This window comes from Polyodon spathula, chromosome 11 (assembly GCF_017654505.1).
Source record: "Polyodon spathula isolate WHYD16114869_AA chromosome 11, ASM1765450v1, whole genome shotgun sequence".
NCBI classification, from domain to species: Eukaryota; Metazoa; Chordata; class Actinopteri; order Acipenseriformes; family Polyodontidae; genus Polyodon; species Polyodon spathula.
Window position 1 is genome coordinate 43283370 of NC_054544.1, and position 25192 is coordinate 43308561.

Genomic DNA, 25192 nt, shown 5'->3' on the forward strand with positions numbered 1-25192 from the left:
AAAAATTTAAAGAATAATGCTTATTTGTATACAGCTTTTAAAAAAAAAAAATCACTGTATTCCCCTGTATTAATGACATGTCTGCCTATAAAAAAATTAGGCGATTTAAAAAAAAAAAAAAAGAATCCACTTTTTTGTGTTATCCTCCAGTCATACCAGTGATATCTTAATGAGAACCAGAAGGACCTGTCATGTTTTTAAAAGTCTTCAACCAAATGAAATATCCTTGCTGGGGTTTAAACCCATTATAGTATGGTCTTTTACACAACACAGCTATTGCTGTGTTTAAAAACAGACAGACAGGCTCTTCATTATATTAGTAACAGGCTAATAAAGGGAAGCTCATGGCAGACAATGCAGAATTATACAAACATTGACTTGTGCTGAGGCCTGTGTGGACAATTGCAGCATCCCATTTACTTAGACTACTATCTTTGTGCTAATGTAGGTTCAGTGAAAGATGCTTTAGTGATGCCTCCGGTCTTGTTGGCTTCAATTCTGAGGAATCATCCAAGGGTTTAAATGAACAAGACTGGTGGTCTGACTAATGCAACCCTGAGATTAAGGGGTTTTACAAATGTATGGCCCAAAAAGATTTTTAATGTCACATTTCACTTGTTTTTACATTATGTAATTTTTTCTGAGCAAATTTTTTTAAAATATATATTTTAAGGAAGTGTGTTAATTGTTGTAAATGGCTCATTGGCTAAATACAAGGTATAAGCATTGCTAGGTGTTTGGTTCTTTTGAAGTATGAAATGTAACCATTACTTAATGGGTGTTTACCTCTTAAAGACCCGAAACCTAGATATTCTGTACCAAAGCTGCGCGGCCGAGCCTATAACTTGGTTATGGCCCACCCCTGTGGGCATAAAACATTAGGTTATTATCATAATCCTGGTTCTCTGAAATAGAAATATTAACCATCACTAATGGGTTATTCCCCTTTAAGAACCCAATAACTGAAGCATGTATACCAACAAACTCCCGAGAGTGCATGATGCCTCCGAAGCAGCCCTCAGCACCCGAGATCCAAATCCAGGTTACAGCGAATCCACGATGTTCAACCTGTAAAACCTCGAACGTATGGAGTTGCACACACCACCCAAGAAGTGGCCTTCCCCCTAGTGGAATTAACTTCTCCAGCGGGGCAAGTTGGAATTTTGATACGCCATCTTCACGGTCTCCGTCAGCCACCGAGATAGGCACTATCTGCACAGAGCCTGCCCTTCGGACTGAGAGTTAGTCAAACACTGAGCACCTCTTGGCTTTTGCGCGTTGCCATGGCACCTTAAGTGCTTCATTGGCTCAACACATAAAGGGTATAAGCTCCCCAAGTAACAGAAGCAGGGGCAGCGAATCCGATGCAGCTTGTTCTGCCTTAAACGCAGTAGATGCCTGTACTGGCAAAGACCACTCCAGCAGCAGTTGGGTCATAGTTGACTTCTGTTGCAGGAACATCTCTCATATTACACCAGTGGTCCAATGACCTGGACCTGTGCCTCCTTTTACTCCCTGGGGGGGGCGGGAGGAGGAGAAGAAAAGGAAATGGGGCTTCTCCTGTGTCCATTCCTAGAGGTAGGCTCCCTGGAGCTACGTGCTCTGGCACTGAGCTCCGCAGAATGGGGCCTCTGGATACGTTCTTTGGAACAGAACTTGATAGAGCACCCCCTACTGCTACCAGTCCCCGCAGGAGGTAGTTGCAAAGGACTGTCGGAGCGATCACTCAACTGGCGCATAAGCCTGGTTTGTAGGGATCACTTGCTGAAAGCAGCACACTGCGCAAAAGGCAGGGTCCACCAGCGCTCGCAATACGTTGGTGCCAGCAACCTGGTACTGAAGTAGTTTAGGTACCAAAACTAACTGCGGTCGGTACCGAGCTGTTTTCTAGTACCATTGGTAACATCCATACCGCAACATAAGTGTTTTTTTTTTTTTTTTTTTCAAAACAAGACGTCGGTACTGAGAGGCAAGGTACGGTACGCGTTATGTATTGCATTGATATAGAGTCAGTATCGAATACCTACTCTAAGGTTGCGTCAACTCTGGTACAGAGGTACAAAGAAGACGTCTACCTTGTGCTAAAGCACAACAGTAGCAAGTCAATCCCACAAAAGCAGGAGATATCATGAAAAGATGCACGCCAGCTAACTGTACAGTCAAGAAGACTGTAACTGTAGAATGAACAGTACAAATATTACAATCAATCAAGACAGCCTCTGCATACAGCCGTAATAGTCCTGTGAGCCCACAGAACTAAATCCCATTTTCTGCAAAACAAAGAAAAACAAGGGAAGAGAGCAAACAGTAACATAACAGCACTGAATACACAAGATAAAGAAACTATCCCAGCTGTGACAGTAATATATTTTTATTAACTATTTTTAATTCTGGAACAGAGCCCTGTCCAGACAAGAGTACTTCGCTGCAAGAGTGAGCTAGACCTGGGGGAGGGCGAACGCAAGCCTCAGGCTCCTGCTGGCGCACGCCACTTTGGACTAACCAGGTCAAGGCAGGTTGTTTTTTTTTTTAAAACCACGGTAGATATTATCAACCGAAGGAAAAAACACTGTTATAAGAGAGAAACCTGCAGAAAACAGTTTAAGGCACAAATCGAGTAAGTAAAGAAAATTTAGCTCGGATGCTTTCACTCTTAGTGAAAAAGGAAAAGAGAATTTGCAAATGGCCACTGCTTTTGTCGGGGCAACTCGTACTGCATCATGCACTCTTGCAAGAGTTTGTTGGCATACAAGCTTCAGTTCTTGGATTCTTAAAGGGGAATAACCCATTAGTGTTGGTTCATATTTGTAATAGAATGACAGCGCACTGACCTCGGCACCATTTTTCCTTTCAAGAACTGACTGGACATGAGTAGCCTATCAGATGAGTAGCCTATCGGTACTTGTTGCTTATAACTGTGTAATTTCCTCTAATTATTGCATTATACATAATTTATGCAATCATTTATTTACGCTGTAATAGTTTTGAAAACAATTATGCATATATTGTGCACTACAGCCTGTTTGTTATGACCCACTACAGCTTTGTGCCCCACAGGCTTCACTCCGTCTCTTGTGAGTACTGACTGAGTGGTTTTGCCAGTAGCTTGCGGTGGGCATCCCTGTATAGTGCTACCTATTTGTAACTGCTAACTGGTACGTTCCCGGTACTGTACTAAACCGTTACCATCCCGGTATCGTTAGTTCATTCTAACAAGAAGAGTTCCCTCAGTCTCATGTGAGTACTAACTGAGTGGCTTTGCTAGCAACTTGCGAAGATGTACAGTGCTACCAGTGATAACTGTGAACTGGTGGACCTGGTCCCTATTGGTACTGAGGTCACCGCTCCGTTTCCAGTACAGTCACAGAACCAGTACTGACCAGGGCTTACCTCCCTCTTGGCAAAGCTTCTACCACAGATCAAGGGCCTCTGCAACCTACCACCTCTCCTGTTCCCCCGATCTCCCCCAGTGCACAAAGACTTTTTTTTTGAGATCCAGTCATCCTAAGGTCACCCGGCTACAGCTCCTGCTGTTTCCCAGTCTGTGGACACCCTATGTAGGGTGCATGATGTGGAAAAGCTGGGCCTGGCCCAATTTCCACCAGCAAAGGCTTGAATTGCCGCACCGGTACAGGCACCTAATTTATTGCTGCTGCCCAAGAATGCTGTCTGCCCCAACAAACAGTGCTGGGTTGCGGAGTTAATCCTCAAACGTACCTATTCAGCCAGTGCGTTCGCTGCATGGCTGGCCAACTTTAATAGTATTCTGGTATCCTGCCAGTCCTTTTGGTTGAGGTCCCTCGCAGTCAGCCCCAGGCTCTTACCAAAAGAACTGGATGAGCTGTGCCTGGTTAATAAGAACCTGTTCCGTCTGTCAATATTGAATGGGCAGGCTGTAGACAGAAACCTGGCTGCGCTGGTAGCCGTACACCGGCAGCTTTGGCTTTCCCAGGCACACATGCCTGACGGGGACAAAGCACTGCTGTTGGATGCCCCTATTAAACCTTTGGTCCCGCAGTGGACGAGATGCTGCAGCGCTCTCACCACACATGGGAATCCACCAAGGAGCTAGTGCTTTTGATTCCCAAGAGACCAACCCCAGTACACAAACCAGCGGGGAAGGGGTGATTCAAATGATATTCTCCCTTCTAGTTGGAGGGAGGGTTCCACTCCAGGTACTTCCTAGTGCTCAAGCAGGGTGGTGGCCTCAGACAGGTCAACCTGTATCTGAGTCGATGGATGTTCAAAATGTTGACAATACAACAGCTGCTGCAGTCAATCAGGCCAGACGACTGGTTCACCACGGTGGACCTCTGACGCCTGTTTCCACATGACCTGTTTTGTGTGCGCCTCTGCACGTGCTTTTGACTGCGGAAATCAAAAAAGTAGTATGTAGGGACCGGTCAAATCCTCTTGAAGCGTATACACACTCGGAAGTAATATCCATTATGTCTTCCACTTTTTGATCCCCACCTCCCAGACACATTAATATAAATCACATATCAGATGGTTGAAGTTTTCTTCACTAACTAATAAAATAAATTTTTCAAACATCATTCTTTTCTAAGCTAACCCAGATCCGAGAGGAAGTCGGCGACAGTTGCTATGTGATGTAATTACGATGGCGGCATTCGTTCATTTTTGATTGATAGTTGTCCAGTGATTGCCAAACCAGTGAGCACATAGGTCACATGGTTTGGCAGCCATGTTCGATTTTTACAAAATTTTGGTCATTGTCCAAACTCTTCTCCGAAACCGCTTATGCTAGAGCATAACTTGCTGTATGTATTTGATTGGTCAAGCTTTAAATGTTGTTCAATGAAAAAGTTTGTTAATGGTGGCCATGTTTATGACATCAGAGGTCAGAAGTGAAAGTAGACGATAACTCCTTATAGAATGCAGATTGGGCCACTGTTACAATGGAACAGATATAGGAATCTATCAAAGTTATTGTCCGTGACCTTTGACCTCTCATGATAGGATTATCACTGTTATTTCTTATTGTCTGCCAAGGACTTTAACAGCCCGTAAAATGAAAACCGTTGCAATAAATTGCTTGCAGTTTGGTATGGTGGTACAGTTGACCCTGAAAAAAAAAAATGATGCGAATAGGTCACATGATTTGGCAGCCATATTGTATTTTGTATTTTTGGTAACTCATTTTGAAGACACTAAAACAACAAAAACCATTGCTGCTATTACCCTGAAACTTGTGTTGACATGTGTTGAGGAGGGGTGTGCAATTGTACATCACATGACACATAGCTGCCATTTTTGGATTCTACATTTTAGCTTTAAAATGCAACTCCTCCAGAACCGCTGGAACGATTTGAATTGAAGGGATCTTATCAAACATGAGAGCATCAAAAGTTATTCAGATGGCGAGTTTTTGTCAATCCAAGATGGCCGACATGGACCAATGTTGCTTCTAACTCCTTGGAGAGTGCAGATAGGGTCATGGTTACTATATAAGAAATAGTAAGCCATACATGCTCTATGAAAATGTCCATGCCAGTGACCACTGACCTCTCCTAAAGTTCAAATGCAAAACTTGATTATAACTCCTTTATAGAGTGCAGATAGGGCCATAGTTACTAAGTAACACTTATAGCAACCCATGTTAGCCTTTGACCGCTGACCTTTCCTAACAGTCAAATGGCTTGTTTCTCATTAGATAGTGCAGAAAGGGCCATGTTTACTGTGGAACACACATTCTAATGCTTTGCTAGTGCCTTGGAAGCCTTATAGTTGCTGGCAACTTAGTTTTATTTGTGATTCTGTGTAAACATGTTATTTAAAATGTTCTACTTTCACATTCACAGGAATTTGATGCTTATTTAGCAGTGCATGTTCATTGTATTTGATACAATGTCATTATTTGTGGAAAGCAGGTGAAATGTATGAAACTTAACTCAAGGTTGTAAGTACATATAAAATCTGTTAAGATGTATTCTAATGGACGCTCTAAAACAGTGTTAAACTGCATTCTTACCCTTGACTCTTTGTAAAGCCCATACAATAGACAAAGTTTTTCAATTATCTGAAATAAGATCAGAAGCTGGCAACTGAACAATTCAGTTAGTGCTAAAGCATTTACCCACTCTAAAAACACAAGTTTCAGTGAATATGACAACCATAACGTTACACACTGGACTACCATAAAATCAGACTTGAAAAATACTAGAATTTCACATTTTGTATATTTTACGAACAAGAAGGATGTTATCTCATTGTAAACTGGACCAATTACTGCTTGTTTTGTCTCATTCATGATGCTACTTGGGACAGAGAATTATCAACGTCGACACATCTTTGCCCCCGCCCCCCCGTGACACGCCTGCTGTCAAAGTCTGTGTATTAAACCTTAACAACTTTCCTAACCTTAAGGATAGTCCAAGATTAGTGCTAATTGGGGTCCATGAAACCAGCGGGTGATGGCAGAGGTAGTGATCTGGCTACTGACCTGCTGAGTGATGGAGAGAAATGGCCATATTTGCAAAGTGTTTAACTATTATACCTGTTGATGTTAAAAAAACATGAACTTAAGGAAGTTGTACTTATTTTGTAACATTTCAAATATATATATATATATATATATTTTTTTTTTTTTTTTTTTTTTAAAGTGCAAATTAAAGAAGGGAGAAAACTTCTGAAATTTATAGCCAAATAGTTCTGAGATTATTTACTGCTAGAGGGTGACTACTGGTTGGTTTGTGGGCAATAGTACAAACTTGTATTGGTCACGTGATGCTGTATTAATCAATAAGGTTTGCAAGTTTTAATTTAAGGGTTTACTAAAGAGTGACATCATAAAGAAGGATACAGAATAAACAATGAATACAGTAAACGGGTAACTGAATAGACTAGGAAAAAATGTTAGTGCTGTGCAATAGCTTGTATAACAGCAATCGGAGAAAGGAGGGGAATTCTTAAATGGGTAAACTGGTTCAAGCCAGGATTGCATCCCTACTGCACTCCTTTGTAAACTAGTTCACATGTGTTTGGAATATGTTTCACATCAGGATAAACTCTTGATATTAAAAGACCCTTATTTTAAAGTCATGAATATTTACGGTACTAGATCAAATCAAGCAGACAACAAACCGTTTTTAAAATTGTTTTTTATTAGATGGCTTTTTTTTTGTCCGTTAAAAATCCATTCCATTTCAATCTACATTATTTTTTGACCTTGCACCATCTTCATAACAAGCCTCTTCATGATACTGTCACAATCGCATGTTCCTGTTTCTATCTCCTAGACTGTGCAGAAAGAGTTTAGAAATTCTGCTTGTTTCCATCAGTTGACAGAACGAGATCAAATCATTTTAAATTTAGACTGTTCAGCCCACTAGGTTTGTGGACTGGAAAAAATTAAACTCCCTAAAGAGTATCTCAAACTGCATGTAATGCAGGACGTAGCTCCAGTTTAATATTGGAACAAAATTTAACAGACGGGTTTCAATATGCAGCTGGAAACATGGCAGACTCCACAGCTGTAGGTTCATGTATTAAATTGTATTTTTATTAGTAACAATACTAAAAGGCTTGAAAATGTTAATTCTGGTAAAAGTAATAACACAATGTCTCCATCTGCTTCACTGGTTTGGTAAACTTCCCCTGTGTAACTGCTGATGTAGTTTCCTGCCCTGTTGTGTGTGTTTATTTTATTTTATTTTATTTTTCTAAGACATTCACATTTCAGCTCCTGCTCCCCCCCCCCGTACTTTTCACACTTCACTCTGTGTCACCTCCCTCCACCCTCTGCCTTCCCAGCCCCTCCCTCATTCTCGCTTCCCTCACATTCATCCCGCTTTTCTTTCTCTCTCTCAAACTGGCGTCTCGACAGTTTCTCCGGGTCGTTGGAGGCCATGTGGGTGAAATCACGGAATATGTCCTGGAAGGTTTCATCGTCACCTGAAAAGAAAACATGAAACTTTCAGTGGACATTAGTAACAGCTCTTTGAACTCAACACTTTACTGTGCCAACTGGAGATTAAGGGGTAGAAAAAAAAACTGTTTTATAGCCTTACATTTGAACGAAACAGACTTTAACAAGTAAAATACAATATGTTGCGAATAGGGCCCAATATGCAAAATGTATAGCTAGAGCCTGGTCATTTAAATTTCAGTCAATGCTTCTACCAGAATCTTGAACCGCAGTTCCTGTAAATAGCACCCTACAGCATTGCTGCCCTTGTCTCTCTAACAGAATGATAAACAGAGCAGTAGTTTCAAGCAATAAAGAATTGTAATGGGACCAATGAAAACTCCTATTAGCTGTTCCTGATTTTCTGAATTTGCACATTACCCACCCATCGGCCCGAAGAAGCCCTCCGAATCCCTCATCTCCTCGTTCATCCGAGCCATGCGCAACCTACAATACAAGAGGACAAGCCATCAGAGCCTCACTCTGGACAGAAGAACATGTTTGAACGAGGAGGCGGTCATTCCACCCACCCAAGCTCGTCCAGTTCATACTAGCTGATGGATCTCAAAACTTTGTCAAATTGTGTCTTAAGGGATACAAGTGATGTAGCATCACTGTGTCAAGAAGTACCTTTACCACTTAATTTCCAGTTGTGTTCTAGGGTTTCTGTGCAGTGCTTAAAGTATTAGTTAGGGTTAATTCCTTTTTAAGATTTTAAAGTCTTTAAATCAAAACTTCATATTCATATTGGTGCTGCTTGTTTTGTAACCATAGTTCCTTCCCATAAAGACTTACAGTGTTACAATGTCTGCGTGGGCCGTTTCCATGGCGATGCTGAGTGGGTCCTTCCCTCTCTCATCTACTGCATACTGATTGGCTCCTCTCTTAAGAAACAAACACACCTGACTGGAAATACATGAAGGGGAGGGTCTATAGCATTGCAAACACAACCAATACAGGAAGCAAAAGGGCAAATTCACTAAACATTTCAATACAGTACAAAAGGTGAATCATTTTTTATATGTGAACAAGCAAGGCAACTGGACTGTAGTAGTTTAATGTATCGCCAGCAAGCTTCCTAACTGACATTTTTACTAAGAGTGGTTTTGAATTTGACCTACAGTGACACAAAAGCAATAAACTTTTGGAATTGGTCACCAATACTGACTTATAAGAACAATAAATAACATTTCCATGTGAGAGAAGGCCATCAGCCGATCTATGCCGGATCTCAAAACTTTACCAAGCTGGGCCTTAAAGGGTCCCAATATTTCAGCATCAATGCAAATAGAATATCCACCATGTATTCGGATAAAAAAAACAAAAACAAAAACAGATATTCGTATTAACTAGAAATTGCAAAAATACCTTGCACTTATTTACCGCCTCAACAGAAGCTGCACTACAGTTTAAAAAATGGCAAATGAAAAAGAGGTGTGATATGTGAGATTTAATATATAAAAAAGATCAACACAGCAGCTCTTCAGCCTCTATCAAAGTTTTAAACAGCAAAAAGTAAACCAGATTATGTGTGCAGGCATAGTGATCTCTATGGAATACCATCTGGGCCAAATAGCGTTGGGCTAGAGAGAGTCAGAATCTCATGTGACAGAAAAATGGCAAGCATGTCTTTCTGAAAAGTCTCGCTTACGCAGTGCACAACTTGCTGGACACATTATGTAGTGATTTTATTTTTTTTGTAGATTGTATATATTATATATTTCTTGCTGCGACTTTTTGTTATGTGGAATGTAACAAACGAGAATCATTTTTTTTCCCCTTGTTTTTTACATCATTTCCATGTTTTGTTTTCAGTGTTTAATCTAAATTTCACTTTTCATTTGCTTGTTGAGCTACAAAAAGGCACAAGAAAACCTCATGTTATTACTTTATGAAAACGTGTCTGGCCACTGCTTGCTGTGAAGAAACGGCAGTGGCAAGAAATGAAAAACCAAAAATAATAAACTGCGTTGCCAACTTTATGTACTATATTTTGGAAATAAACAGTTTAAACTGCTACTTGGCATCCTTTTGTTTTGTAGTTAATTCACTGGGGTAAAGTAAGTCCTACACGATGTATTCTTTACTCCTGAGATTGTTTGTTTTATTTTAACATTTTAGAAATAACATCTTGCTGTAAAACAAAGGGACACACACAGCACCACCCGCTCCTGCTGCTATGCTGTCTTTGCCTGTGTTCAGAGCAATACAATGGTTTTTATTACTTTTTGAAAACAAACAAATATCCAAATGAATATTTAAATTATGAGCAAATACCCATACATTAAAATGTTTGTCCCAGCACTACATCTTGGCAGATTATCTGAACATGAGAAAAGCATTTTTGACCCAGTATTAGAAAAAATATAAACAGCATTTCATTATACACTACCGGTCAAAAGTTTTAGAACACCCCCATTTTTTTCCAGTTTTTATCCAAGTCCAGTGAATAACCTGAAATGGTTCAAAGGTAAGCGGTAAACTGCCAGAGGTTAAAAAAAAAAAGTTTAGGTTACCAAAAACTGAAAAATAATGTACATTTATACAAAAAGGCCTTTTTCAGGGAACAAGTAATGGGTTAACAACTTACAGCTGTTCTGCAGCAATGGAAGTAAATTAAGCCTTGAAAGTTGATGCTAACAATTCCTACAGGAGTCCCAACTTTTGTTGATTACTTACAAACCCTCTGTCTGTATAAAAGCAGTGTTGGAACAGACTGTGTTACTACACCCTCTTAAGCATTATTTGGACAGTATTGTACTGCAGGAAGTAGTATATTGCTATCATAATGGCGAGAAAAAGGCAATTAACAAAGACAGACAGACTGACCATTATAACCCTTAAAAGTGTAGGTCTTTCCTTTAGAGAAATTGCAAAGAAAGCCAAGGTGTCAGTGAGTACAGTTTCCTACACCATCAAAAGGCACTTGGAAACTGGAGGAAACTCTGACAGGAAGAGGTCTGGCAGACCCAAAGCCACAACAGAATCAGAAGACAAGTTTCTGAGAGTCAACAGCTTGCGTGATAGGTGGCTCACAGGACAATAGCTTCAAGCACAGCTTAACACTGGTCGAAGTAAGCAAGTCTCAGCTTCAACTGTGAAGAGAAGACTTCGAGCTGCAGGTTTGACGGGTACAGTGGCAATAAGAAAGCCATTGCTAAGATGGCAAAATAAGAAAAAGAGGCTTGCCTGGGCCATGACACACCACCACTGGACTACTGAAGACTGGAAGAAGGTCTTATGGACCGATGAATCAAAATTTGAAATCTTCGGTTCATCACGCAGGGTTTTTGTACACCATCGAGTAGGCGAAAGGATGGTTCTTCGGTGTGTGACACCCTGTCAAACATGGAGGAGGAAGCGTGATGGTCTGGGGCTCTTTCACCGGATCCAGAGTCGGCGACTTGCACAGAGTGAGTGGCACCCTGACCCAAAATGGCTACCACAGCATTTTGCAGCGCCATGCAATACCCTCTGGTATACGTCTAGTTGGTCAGGGGTTCATCCTACAGCAAGATAATGACCCAAAACATACCTCCAGGCTATGTCAGAACTACCTTAGAAGAAAAGAACAAGACGGTAGGCTTCAAATCATGGAATGGCCAGCACAGACTCCAGACTTAAACCCCATCGAGCTGGTTTTGGATGAACTGGACAGAAGGGTGAAAGCAAAGCAACCTACAAGAGCAACACATTTGTGAGAACTTCTGCAACAGTGTTGGGAAGAACTTTCAGAACAATATTTGATTTCCATTGTAGAAAGAATGCCACGAGTGTGTTCGGTTGTTATATCTGCAAAAGGTGGCTACTTTGAGGAGTCAAAAATTTAGATTAAATTTTGTTAAACAAAATGATTCTATGATTTCTTTTTTTTCTCCAATTGTTTATTTGTTCTATGCTTTAATTTCAGAGTACATTGAGACATTAAACTGTACAAATTTCAATAAAAACTGGAAAAATGGAGGTGTTCTAAAACTTTTGACCAGGAGAGAGAGAGAGAGAGAGAGTGTGTGTGTGTGTGTGTGTGTGTGTGTGTGTGTGTATATATATATATATATTATTAGAAGTCTCCTCCAGTGAGAAATCCTATCGAAAGAGAAATAAAGACAGCAACTCCCGTTTCAATTAAGTCCACAGTATAGGCAATTATATATGATAGTCCATTAGAAATATGTAAGTTCATTTGTTTAGCCCTAAAATTGATCAAACCAAACTGTGTTTGCCAACCCCTCCTGATGGTAATTAAGTGTGGACATTGTTCCAATACAACTAACAATAAGTATTTTGTTCACCCCAGATCTGGCAGAAATTTAAACTAAAGGTTTTATTAACTGCAATACCCCTGCCGTAATTTACATGCTGACATATCCATGTGGGCCAAACAAAAAGACATTTAAAATTGCGTATTGCTGAACATAATGCGGCAATTGGAAATAATAACCAAGATTATTCTATTGAGAAACATTATAGGAAAGCTGAACATGGATCTTCTCCACATTCACTAAGATTTGTGGGTGTGGAGAGGGTCACTGACCCTACTTGGGGTGGCAATCTAGTTGACCTCCTTCTGCGAGGCGAGGCATACTGGATACTTACACTACAAGTGCTAGAACCATTTGGACTTAATGGTTGACTTAACATTCGATGGATCATACTAACTGAAAGACATGGGAAAGTAACAATTCTACTGTTTGTCATCTGGGTAATGTCCTAAATGAATGTTGTTCCTTATTAAGAAATGCATATTAGACATTTGAATGAGAAACAGTAGAACTATTATGATTTAATGTTTAATTGACTTATTGAATATATTTCTGAATTTGAATTGTAAAAAATATATCTAAAAGGTGTGACAATGTATAGATTCTAATTGTTGTACATTTTTTAAATGAATAACTTGATTGCAGTTATAGATTAACTGATTGCTTTCTTTTGAAAGACACACTGGACATCTATATTCCAAATGTTAGTCATTTTTGGACAAAATGAGGAATGGAATTTGATGTACTTGAACTCTGAGTGTAAGAATAATCAAATTCTATGACAGTTGTGAAATGTTTTGTGTTAATTGATTTGCTATCCCCCAGAAATGTTAGTGCTGACCACCTGAAATTTATAATGACTGTTATTCATGCTATTTAGAGGGAGGGGGTGCCTCCCTTGTTCAAAATCTCTGTTGTGCTCTGAGGAAGACCTACGGGTCGAAACACGTAAGCCATTGTTGTGTTAACTGTTGTTTTTAATATATTCAAATAAAGACACTTGCTTTTACTGAGAATTCCTTTGGGCTGTGGACTTAATTGAAATGGGAGTTGCTGTCTATTTCTCCTTCGATGGGATTTCTCACTGGAGGAGACTACTAATTTTCTGTATCCCAGGATGAGGCACCCCGAATTTTATAAATTGTTCCTGAACACTTTTGTAGTGCCAGCACCTGCATTTTCTACAGTAATATATATATTCTCATTCTCCCAGTGTACCACAATGCCTCACCCAGTGTGCCCCCAGTAGGTGGCGGTGTGCAGAGCCCCTTGACCCCGATGGTCTCTGTGATTCACATTGGCTCCATTCTGCAGCAAGAACTCACAAGCCACGAGCGAGCCCTGTGGAATGAGAGAGAGAGAGACTTCAATACAGCGCAAGGGATCAGGGTAAAGGGATCAGTGTCAAGAAACCTTTTGTAAGCTCACAGTTCCTAAACAATACTGTTTTGATATTTGTCAACAATTGTTTTCTGTATTCAGTAAAATCTCTGGTACCAGCGTTAGGGGAGTTACTTTTAAAAAGTAATCTTACTTCCAAGTTACTTGAAGAAAATTGTAACTAGTTATAGTGACTTATTACTTGGTTACAGGTACAAATGTAATGTGCTAGTCCCCAACACTGATTGCCAGTGTGCCAATAGACAAGTAGATGGACAGAGAGCCGGTTGGTTGGTTCCCGCCTCACCCCACAGGCTGCGTTGATCAGTGGTGTTCTCCCCTCCTCCTCAGGGTTGGTCCAGTTCACGCCTGCTCCCTGAGCCAGTGCACTTGCCATGGTGATCAGATCTCCCTCTCGAGAGGCCTTGTACAGCTGCAGCCCCAGACCCCCGGCACTGTGGCCTGTCTGGTCACCAGATAGGCTGGAGTCTGTAATACATATATCAGCCCCCTCATTCATTAAAACATGCATCTACTGAAACTAACCACAGAACAATCTCCAATAATCGTAAATGGCATTAAACAGATGCAGCTTGTCTGCAGTGTCTAAATTATCCATCACAGAAGCAGTGGTGTGTGTTCTATGAATGGCCCACAGTCATCGCTTCAGCCCCCAATGAAACATCAATACTTTTTACATGGTAGGTCTTTCTAACGTGGGCTAACCCCTGTATGAGATGAGCATATAGCAGATACACCACGAACATTCAGACTGTACTGCCCTGTATGAGATGAGCATATAGCGGATACACCACGAACATTCAGACTGTACTGCCCTGCATGAGACGAACATATAGCGGATACACCACGAACATTCAGACTGTACTGCCCTGCATGAGACGAGCATATAGCGGATACACCACGAACATTCAGACTGTACTGCCCTGCATGAGACGAGCATATAGCGGATACACCACGAACATTCAGACTGTACTGCACTGCATGAGACGAGCATATAGCGGATACATCATGAACATTCAGACAGTACTACAGCTATTCCTTGAGCAGAGATGAATAGTCCACAAACTTCCCAATGGGTTGAGTGGGTTGTTTACTGCTCTCCTCATGAGTGAAATAAACAGAGCACTCCATGAACATTCAATTTACATTTTCATCAATCAAATGTATTTTGTATAGTGTCTTACTATATAATATAATACACTATACACTATAAAAAAACATCCAAAAACAAATGGAGGAATTTATTTTTTAAATAAACAAAAAGGCTTCTGCATAGAGACACGTTTTAAGCTTTGATTTAAATGCATTTATTGAGTCCGATTTACGGATTTCAAGATTGTTCTTTAATACAGGTGCCTAATGACTAAAGGCTCTTCCACCACAAGAGCTGCGTTTTATCATTGTAGTCACCAGGAGCCCAGCATTAGCAGATCTCAACTGGCGTTCAGGGACAGAAGGTAAAAGCACATCATTAATGTAAGCAGGGCCATTTCCAGAGACAGTCTTAAATGTCATTAATAAAATTAAAAAAATAACTCTGTACTTTACTGGAAGCCAATGCAAGCGGGAAAGAACAGGTGTAATATGTTTACATCTTTTTGCACCTGTTAATTCACGCAGCTGTACTCTGAACCTGCTTTAAGCGATTTATATATCAAGCACAATGTATGGAAAAGAGAGGATGTTTAAACAAACTAACAGCTGAAATGCTTATATTTTTCATAAATTGGCTGAGTGAATATTATTCTTTCGGGATCTCATTTTGGAGTCTATCTTGCATTCTTAAGTTCAGATGACTTGCCAAACTGCATTATGCAATGCAATAATTACAGTGCACTAGAACAATAAATATGAACATTTACAAACAGCCCTTCACCTCATCTAGGCTCACCTGGTTCCTTGTAGCTGACTAATCTCCTTTTAGTAACCCCTAGTTGTTCTTTGACCCTACTTTCATAGTGCATCCCTTTTAAGACCTGGGATTGACATGCTTGCTCTCAGTTGGCCATAGTCGTTGGCTTCTGTGGTGAGCAGAATTGAAAACAGCACTCTTAAGTGTGGTCTCAGCTGTGCATTACACACATGGGATCCTATTACCCATGTCCACTTCCATCAGTACTGTTATAATGAGACATTGCCTTGAAAATATCTCCAGGCGGGATACAAAAAACACACACAAGCCAAACCATGCCTGTTAAAAACATCAAAAGGGGATGGAATGAAGCGTACATTTAAAAAAAAAAAAAAAAAAAAAAAATGTAATTTATCCTGCAGTACTGAACGGAGAAGTCCAAAAAAATTATGCAAATACCTGACTGTGGAGAAGAAATCTTCTTGACAAATCTCTTCTCAACATATTTCGCTTTAATCCAGGACTCCTTCTCCTGTCTGAAAGACATGCGGGGCAGGGTTTGCGACAGCGGGACTAACTAGAGCTAAAGCACCAGCAAGCTTCCTGGTGTTCACACTATATCATTTACATGGGAAAGCTGTAGGCATTTCCTCATAGCCGAGTGATTACCACTAGTCCTTAATATTAACATTTTCAACATCTGCAGTGTTACAAGAAACGCATTAGTTTTGCTGTATCACATGTTATATATATATATAGATACAGATATACTTTCTTTTAAACATCACCCCCTCCTCAACAATGCTGGTGACTGAAATGAGGGACATACTGCAGGACAGAGTGTTATCTGAATACACGGTAATCCTTAGAAGAGGCCACTCCTGAGAAATGTACTGTCTAGTTAATTTTATGACCCATGACGTGCGATTATGGACAACACAGGACCCAAGGTAGCACAATGCACTGCTTGTAAACACAGCTGGGTGTACTGTAACACTTCAAACTTAACTATACAACAGCACTCACAGCTGATTTTCCCAAACAATATGACCGTGTGGCGCCGTGTCCCCCCCCTTTATGCATTTATTTATTTATTGTATTTTGATTTGTATTATAAAATGGCAAAAAGCCTGTATTATTATTGTTTGTGGCGGCATTATTTGTTATTGTTTAAATACCTCATAAGGACGCATGACTGTCAGCTACTGATTATTTAACTAGCTAACAGTCACTCAGACTTAACAAATCCATGCACAATGTGACCGACGGATAATATAATAACTGATAGCTAGTTAGTCCCTCTGTCACAAATATAAAAGCTCTGCAGTTTGGCTGCACAGGTAGAGTGTTCAGAGATAACAATTGCTTTGCAGCAGCACGGTCCTACTTGTTGCTGTTTGTTTGTTTGGCCAACGCAGAGTTTGATTTTGTGTTGTTTTGTTAAACCTTTTATTTTTGTTTATTTTAATAAAGTACTGGGTGCCGTACTATCTCAGTATGCCCCGCCATTCCTTGTTTTGGTTTGTGTTTCTGGTTTGACGTCACCACTGCAGCTGTCCTGATCACAGACTAAATAGTGTGTGATTTACAGTTTGCACAAATACATAACCCTGACTCTCATTTACATTTTGCAGGACACAGCCTATCAGTCTATTGGAGTTATTAATAAAAGACACTTTTCTTAAGTTAACTTTTAAGAAGATATTTGATGGACAGCCTTATCCAAGGCATGGACAAGAATTCTTTGAAGATCAAGGACACACCTTTTCCTAAGGACAACTGCCAATGAGGTTACATTTTGGGTCAATCCCAAATGACTGGCTGGTGTCTCAGAAGACCCATCTCATGCCAGTTTTAAAAGACTGGAAATCTAGTGATTTCTGGGTCTTGATTTTTCCATCCATTCATGATCAATTTTGGACATATTCTTTGAGGAATCATCTATATATCTGGAAGCTACAAAAGATGCCTGGTTGGAGAAAACCTTCTTCAACTTAAGAACTTCGATCTGCCTTGGAACTAAACTTTGAATTGAACTGCAACCAAAAGACAATATCTTTGAAGAGGATTAACTGCAATTGACTTTCTACGTAGGATTTTAAAAGAAAAAATTCACACATTGTTATTGGAAATCTAACAATTTTGCAACGAAACTCCACATTTTTGCACATTAATGGACTCTTTTTACAACTGGACTTGCAAAACTTTGAAACATTCCTGCTCTTAAAACCTTTCTTCAAGCTCCACAAGCGTAAACATATAATTATTAACCTATCAATTGTTGCCTATAGCTATTAGATTTAGAATATCTATTATGTGTTGTCTTTGCTTATCCATGTGTGCGATATAATAAAACTAGTTAAAAATCATTATTTCTTAAATTGGCTGTGGGTTTTTTGTTGAAACAAGGTGCACTTTTACAGAGAGTAAACATTCATGATTTAATCAATTAAAATGGCCAGAACTGCTCATTGCTATTGGAGTAATGTATTGCTGTAGTTTATAGCATAATTGGTGAACTATAGTGCCTAAGTTCTTTAATAGTAATTTGTGAGGAAACCACGTTGTGATATGACCTTAGATGTAATGGTCAGATGAAGTTGTAACATCACCCTGTAGATCTCTTTACCTTGAGCTGCTGGCTGTCACTTTGACCATCCCTTCTTCACAGTGGGCTTCAAAGATCTGGTTGATAGCATTGTTCCCCAAACCACAGACTAACTGCACAAAGGAATTCAGAGATTTGTTTCAGTATTGTGCGAGTATGGCGAGTATGTGTTCTGAAACAAGAGAAACATTCTGATACCTTCAGCTGTTCAGGCTCCCAGGAATCCAGAGTCAGTGATCGGACCTTTGACAGATGAACTCCCAGACTCCTGAGAAAGATAAAATCAATACAGATCTGCTATGGTTTTACCGGTGATTGTGTAGCAAACCAAAATAATCTTATTCATCTTACCTTTTTTTATGTCTCAAATGTACAGATTTGAAAGAATAGCAAACACGCATTTTAATTTTAAAGCATCATTTTAGGACACTAATAAAGTTAAAGAAAGTGTCTTCTACATCAAAGCATGCTACTGGCTGAAACTGGTTAATGCCAGGAAAGATGGTGTTGAAGGGGTGGGGAAATTACCTAGGAAGTGTAACTATCAAAAGCATGGCATACAAACAGATTTCTTTAACAAGTGTAGTACAAGATAGTATGTTTTAAAATAAAAGAAAAAAACGAGTTTACTACAACGTGTGTTTCTTTTAATACAAATGGAACAACAGGTAATATGGAATTAACGTATTTCTTCAATTTGGCGGCGCCCTCGAATTAAAGACGCCCTTGTATTGACGCCGCAGTCATGTATCAACTTTTTAATAGACGCCGCCCTCGAATAAACGCCGCTATCAATAAAGAAACATTAAGGTATTTTTTTCTCCCTCTACTAAATAAAACATACATAGTAAATACATAAACGCGCAACACTGACTATGTACATGTAACGCCCCCGAAGAGAGAGGAGCCTCAATCGAGCACATAAATTACAAACTAATGTACACACACATAGTAAGCACATTTTATTTTATGGTAGTACAGTTCTGAAAAAAATATAAACTATGTACAGAACAGCAGTCCTCCTTAACTTCTTACAGGTGGTTTTGTTTTTAGTTCAACTGTAATTCCTGTACTCACTCCCGTACAAATAAAAACAACGTGCTTACTATCTATGAGAAGATTCAGTTTCTCTTGCAGAGAAATTACAAACAAGCAAGTTGCAGTGAGAAAAAAAAAAAAAAAAATAATAATGAGTAGGATAGATTGAGTTTTTTTTACAGAAATCAAGGTGATATTCGGAGGTAAAAAAAATCACACTCTTGGACTTAACTGCCACATCAGCATTGTCCCGCCCCTTAACAACCAATACACACTCCTGATTCGCTGGTACAGTACTCCCCTGACCTTCCAACCCCCTCCTAATAGGCGCTTGGTAACTGTCACCGATAAATGCATTGTAGTCAAAGTAGGTTAGCCACACACGTTGCTACATACAGGTAGGCTACCGTATTACAGAAAATAAGCAACCGCGATACTTCTAAAATGTTATACATCATGTAATAAAATACTGCAGCGTTTGAAAATATTATTAATAAAAGTCGCCCTCGTATAATGGTCGCCCTCTTAAGAGCTGCAGTCATTTTGATCAAATTAAAATAAACGCTGTGTCGCCAAATTGAAGTAATACGGTATTTTGTCAGGTACAATCGTGCTACGGTGGGATTTCTTTCCGATCCTGAGATTAGCTGTTGGTTAGGAATGTACTATTTCTATGAATCAATAACCTATTTTGAGACAGTAAAACATTACGTAAGGGGTACAAAAATATATATTTAATAGGCGTTAACTGCAACCAGTCACACAAATGCACTAGAAACACTGCATTTTCAATTCCAGTTCTTATTCAGTTTGTAAGAAAACATGTTATGAATATTATGTTGCTTTTCAAAGTGACTACAAAGCATAATACACATATCTGTTATGCAACCTTTATGGTGTTCCAATTCAAACAAAGAATTATCAAACAAGAAATTAACTATAATGGATTCAGTGAATTCTGGATTAATCCAAGTTGTAAAGTTTTCTTTAAATGACTCCTCTTTCAAGAATATATAGTTTTCTGTTGAATTGTAAAATTGGAAATATCAAAAGGGCAGGGTCCCCGAGCGACTCGTATAGTTAGACAAAAGCAGGCTCCTGGCTGATCTTCCAGAGAAAGAGTTACATTGGCTCTGGCTCTCCTGTGGGTTTGGCAAAACCGACAGGAACTTTTTCTGCCCACAGTGCTACAGCGGACCCTACTGGCCAGGTGCCTGGTGAGCTCAAGTCACCTGAAGAGCTGATCTTTGTCCACTGGAGGCCAGTAGCTTGCGGTTCTGCTCTAGAGTTCCTGGGTGTAAAGAGGCAATTGCCTTGGTTATAGGATGCCCACTGACCTTCAGTTCGTCTGAGCTATTGTGGGTTATTTCTCTGGTGAGGCTATGTATTTGGACTTTCTAAATTGTAAAAATAATTGGGCACATAAAAAAAAATGTGTTAATGGTGGCTGGATGATTACCCGTTCGTAAAACTAGCCCAAGCACTGTCACACAGCCAGACGAGGCAGGCAGTCGAAGCAGAGGGTGAGGGGGCGGTACCTGTGAATCCCTCGAAGCAGAGGGTGAGGGGGCGGTACCTGTGAATCCCTGAGCACTCTATGCAGAGGGTGAGGGGGCGGTACCTGTGAATGGTACCTGTGAATCCCTGAGATGCAGAGGGTGAGGGGGCGGTACCTGTGAATCCCTGAGCACGTAGGGTGAGGGGGCGGTACCTGTGAATCCCTGAGCACTCTATGCAGGGTGAGTACCTGTGAATCCCTGAGCACTCTATGCACGGCCAGACGAGGCAGGCAGTACCTGTGAATCCCTGATCACTCAATGCAGGGTGAGGGGGGCAGTACCTGTGCATCCCTGAGCACTCTATGCAAAGGGTGAGGGGGGCGGTACCTGTGAATCCCTGAGCACTCGATGCAGATGGTGAGGGGGCGGTACCTGTGAATCCCTGAGCACTCGATGCAGAGGGTGAGGGGGCGGTACCTGTGAATCCCTGAGTACTCGATGCAGAGGGTGAGGGGGCGGTACCTACGAATCTCGATGCAGGGTGAGGGGGCAGTACCTGTGAATCCCTGAGCACTCGATGCAGAGTGTGATGCCCAGGTTGATGCTAGCCCAGCGAGGCTCTGCCTGGCTGCAGTCACAGCACTGCTCGTTCCCAGCCACCTGATGCACCAGCCCCATGATGGGAGGCCTGTGAGGGGCCTGGTCCTGCCTCAGAGGAGGGGTCTGGGGGGAGGGCAGGCTCGACACAGCCTACAGGGGGTACACAGCCAGGGGTTAGAGTATGCGAGAGATGGTCCTGAGTGAATATTTCTTTTGGGAATTTTGGCATCTATCTTGTATTCATTCAAATCCAAATTGCACTGTTCAATAATATCAGTATTGCTAAGTAGATGCAACACCTCAATCTAAGGTAAGCAATTCTCCGAATTCAGCTGTTAAATGTAGTTTTTAACATACTTGTTATATGAACAATATACTCCATGCATGTTCATGAGGCTTGTGGCAGTACAGCGAGAGAAAGAGTCAGTGTGTTCCAGTTTAACAGTACATAGATGCTGTACCTTAAACAGCACTGGAAACAAAATACTAAATCTCTGAAGATTATAAATAAAATTGCACAAGAATGATGTCAATAGTTGTACAAGTAAAAATGTGGACTTCTGTACTTTTGCTTGTATGTGCGTCTATATATACAGTACAAAGACAGGTTCCTCCATAGCCCCAGATTGATACACTGAATTATTTGGTAATGGTAAAATACTTTGTGACAAAGTTTTTTTAAAGTATTGGAAATGCTGTTCTCTAGATGCAAGTGTAATACAATTCTGTAAACCTTCTTTTAATTAGTTAGTAAAACCCTAAGACTTACAAGTCAAGTAGACATTTCAGCTTATGCCTTCCTCAGTGTATTTTACTTTTTATCTGAGAATTTAGTGTTGTGTATTTAAAATTATGGATGATCATTTTTATTGTAAAATACTCAAACAAACTTGAACAAGAGAATAGAATATAGCTTTGTACAAAATGTTCGGCCAAGATGTTAAAAGTACTTGGTTAAGGAATGATTTTCAAAATCAAGCAAATATATGGCGGCAAGGGAGTGAGTAGGAAGACACAATATTTATTGTATTTGGAGAACACAAGGAGTCAAGGTAATGAATTATATAACTTGCATTCTTACCAGCGTGTGTGTCGGCTCTGTTTCCTGGCGGTAGGCCAGGTCGATGCTACCCTGCACTGCGGTGATCCAGGCCTGTCTCAGCCCTTCAGAATCTGCCTGCAGTGCACAGCTCCTGAGGGCAGAGCCACAGAGAAGAGAAGTCAAGAACAGGACAGGGGGAGGAGAGACTGACACAGCCCTACTACAGTGGCACCAACTCCATGGAAGGGAAGTCTCTCACAGTCTGCTACCAGCCTGGGATCATGTATTTACACAGTTTAAATTACCAATAACTGGTATTTTAAATGCACTTACTTATCTGCTGAAATTCCTTGTCTTGAATTGATTATCTTCAGGTTATTTTCTTCTATTTCTAAAGACAACACTATAGAATTGAAAATTGCGGTTGCATCAAGGTACCAGTTCACTTCCAGTGCTTTCTATTCATTTCTCCTATGGTCTTGCTAGAATGAGACCATGTGACATTCCTCACAGAATGTGAACAGATACCAGGAAGCAATGCTGAAACCTGTATATTCTGAATTAAAATTAAAGAAGCAACCACACAATAGCAATGAAAATTGATAATGATGTTCAAGTTAATAAGTAGAAAACACAGGTTGTCACTCCTTAACAGCTTTATATGTTGTCATTAACAATACAGCCTCATAAAAATAAATAAATAAAAAACTTTTATTCTGGGCAAAATTACATTGTAATTGAAAAAGGTTTAATTTGACTAACATTTGCACCGACACAACTTCAAAACAAAACCGTCTCTCGGTGGTATCCAGGGCTTTCACAGTGCACAGTCTCAGATCATCCACCAATATAATAGGTTCTTCCTAAAATACAAGAAGAATGTAAACACAGTCACTTCTGAAATGTTATTTTCTGTGAATGTAGCAAGAAAGGCAGTCTGGTGCACATGAATTAAAGAGCGTACCTTATGTGATTTCATATAAACCAGCTGGTTGTTTTGAATGGAAAACCACCGTCTTGGGGGGGGGGGGGATTAAAAAAGACAAATCAATAACTTCATAACATTCATGACACCCCATCAGAATACCCACTTATGTTCCCTCATCAGCACTTCCACACAACCGCTTAAAACAACTAAAGGTCAGTCGCCGTCCTCTGATCCAAACATCAAGCTTTACACACTATGGATTGTGGCAAGCTACCGGCCCGTGGAGGACCGAGGCCAGCCACGCTGGTGTCTTCGTAAGCTCTTCCGCTGACTGGCCAATAGTGGCCGCTGTAGCCTCCCTAACTCGGAGGAATGCCAAAATCAATGCGACTCCCCAACGAAGATCACCAACTTGGCACAGCCAGGATGCAAACCTGCGGGCCCCTGACTGCATGACTTCCCCTGCAGTGCCCACGTCCCAGAAATACTATGGACAAGCACATCCTGTTTCTACTCTATTAAGGCCATTCTGACTCTCTTAGTTAGCAAGTATACTGTAGTGTGTACACTATTTTGTTGTGTTCAATGTGTGTGGGTCCATGGTTCTTGTCCCCAACACTCTCACCACGAAGCCCTGAATCCTGGGTTCCCACAGCTCACCTGTTCCAGTTCTTTATTTTCCTCTTCGAACGCTTAAACAAATAGCCCTGGATCGTGACCCCGTTCAGAGGGCTTAATGTCACCACACTGTCTTCAGCAGCGTCCTGTGGAAAACACAACGGAAACCATCAGGATCTACAGTACCCTCCAGAAAGTATTCTATACAACATCCACTCTTCTAAAAACTTTGTTTATTTTCTTTGCATTATATGTTCATTGTTCATGTGATCAGAGTTCTATTTTTTTTTTTTCCTGCGTGACTCCCACGTCTGCTTTGCTTTAACTAAATATTTTCAACAGGGCTAATAAGCAGGGGTTAATAACAGTCCTCTTGTATACAATTCTAAAGTGTGACATATGGATGCCACCACAATGCAGGGTTGGGGTGAGGTGGGATAAAAAATAAAACTATTTTAAAAAGTCGTAGATTGCAAGTGTGCTCACTCGCTGCCGTGAGACTGATTAGCCTTCAAGCCATAATTAATTTGGGGCCCATAGGAAACAGCAAGTGGAATAATCTGCTTCCTTGACAGAGTAGGATGAACACTAATATTCAGAGATAGAGAAAACGAAGAGACGCTGCTTACCCTCTGCTGAACCAGGAGGTGTGTGTGCTCCAGCTGCTTTCTTTTTTCAGTGCAGTCAGTGGACAGCTGAGCTAGCTGAGGATGGTACAAAGAAGTACAAGAAGAAAACAGTTCAGAACCCAAACAATGTGTTTTCAGATAACTGAATAACTGCTTCACCCTATAGACCACTGATATAATACCAAGCCTTTCAGAGTAGGACTTTGTTCCAACAATGTCAGCAACATCCTGCATATCGCTCGCCATGGCTGTACACACAGAATTAGAGCTACTAGTATCACAAAACACAACATAGATTGTCTAGAACAGGGACACCCAACCCACAGCCAGTTTATCGTCTGACTAGCCAGATACTACCCAGTGTATTATTAATACTACCCAGTGTATTAATTCCATTTCACTTATGAATATATCGTAAATATTTATTTATTTCTTTATTTAATTTTTAAACTTTGTTGACTTGCTTTTTCCAATTTATCACATAAATAAAAAGCAAACAATTTTAATTCGTACTGCAGAGGGTAACTGTTTCTCATCAGCTTAAGTCAACAACTCATTTCACAAGTCTTCCTCTCCTTTCTTAAATGCACAAACCCGCTGCATTGAAAGAACCCATTCCCAACATAGGAGGCTTGTTGCTAGGGAAGTGACGTTGCTGCCTGCTACAACTGAACAACTTATCCGCTAAAATAAAAAACGCTTCAGCAAGTAAAATTTTAATTTGCTTTGTATTAGTGGATATGATAACAGTATATTAATGCCTTGTTTTTAATTGTTTTGTGTATTTT

General features: G+C 40.3%; 1 protein-coding gene across 3 annotated transcripts in view; it reads right to left on the bottom strand.

Moving 5' to 3' along the window:
- Positions 1 to 7086: 7086 nt before the first annotated feature.
- The window catches only part of zgc:162872 (BAR_ACAPs and ArfGap_ACAP domain-containing protein), a 30587-nt gene continuing 12481 nt past the window's right edge, over positions 7087 to 25192 (bottom strand). For 2 of the 3 annotated variants that reach the window (XM_041264256.1, XM_041264255.1), the window contains exons 9-22: positions 24405 to 24479; positions 23818 to 23921; positions 23194 to 23245; positions 22992 to 23092; positions 22269 to 22380; positions 21144 to 21337; positions 18249 to 18318; positions 18072 to 18163; positions 15902 to 15978; positions 13877 to 14058; positions 13421 to 13530; positions 8723 to 8833; positions 8313 to 8374; positions 7087 to 7914 (exon numbers count right to left, since the gene is read on the bottom strand). In XM_041264256.1, coding sequence (XP_041120190.1) covers positions 7745 to 7914; positions 8313 to 8374; positions 8723 to 8833; positions 13421 to 13530; positions 13877 to 14058; positions 15902 to 15978; positions 18072 to 18163; positions 18249 to 18318; positions 21144 to 21337; positions 22269 to 22380; positions 22992 to 23092; positions 23194 to 23245; positions 23818 to 23921; positions 24405 to 24479 — 1512 coding nt within the window. In that variant the 3' untranslated portion in view covers positions 7087 to 7744. Of the gene's footprint in view, positions 7915 to 8312; positions 8375 to 8722; positions 8834 to 13420; positions 13531 to 13876; positions 14059 to 15901; positions 15979 to 18071; positions 18164 to 18248; positions 18319 to 21143; positions 21338 to 22268; positions 22381 to 22991; positions 23093 to 23193; positions 23246 to 23817; positions 23922 to 24404; positions 24480 to 25192 lie in introns of those variants that run through there. The other variant, XR_005951130.1, reaches the window with a different exon arrangement.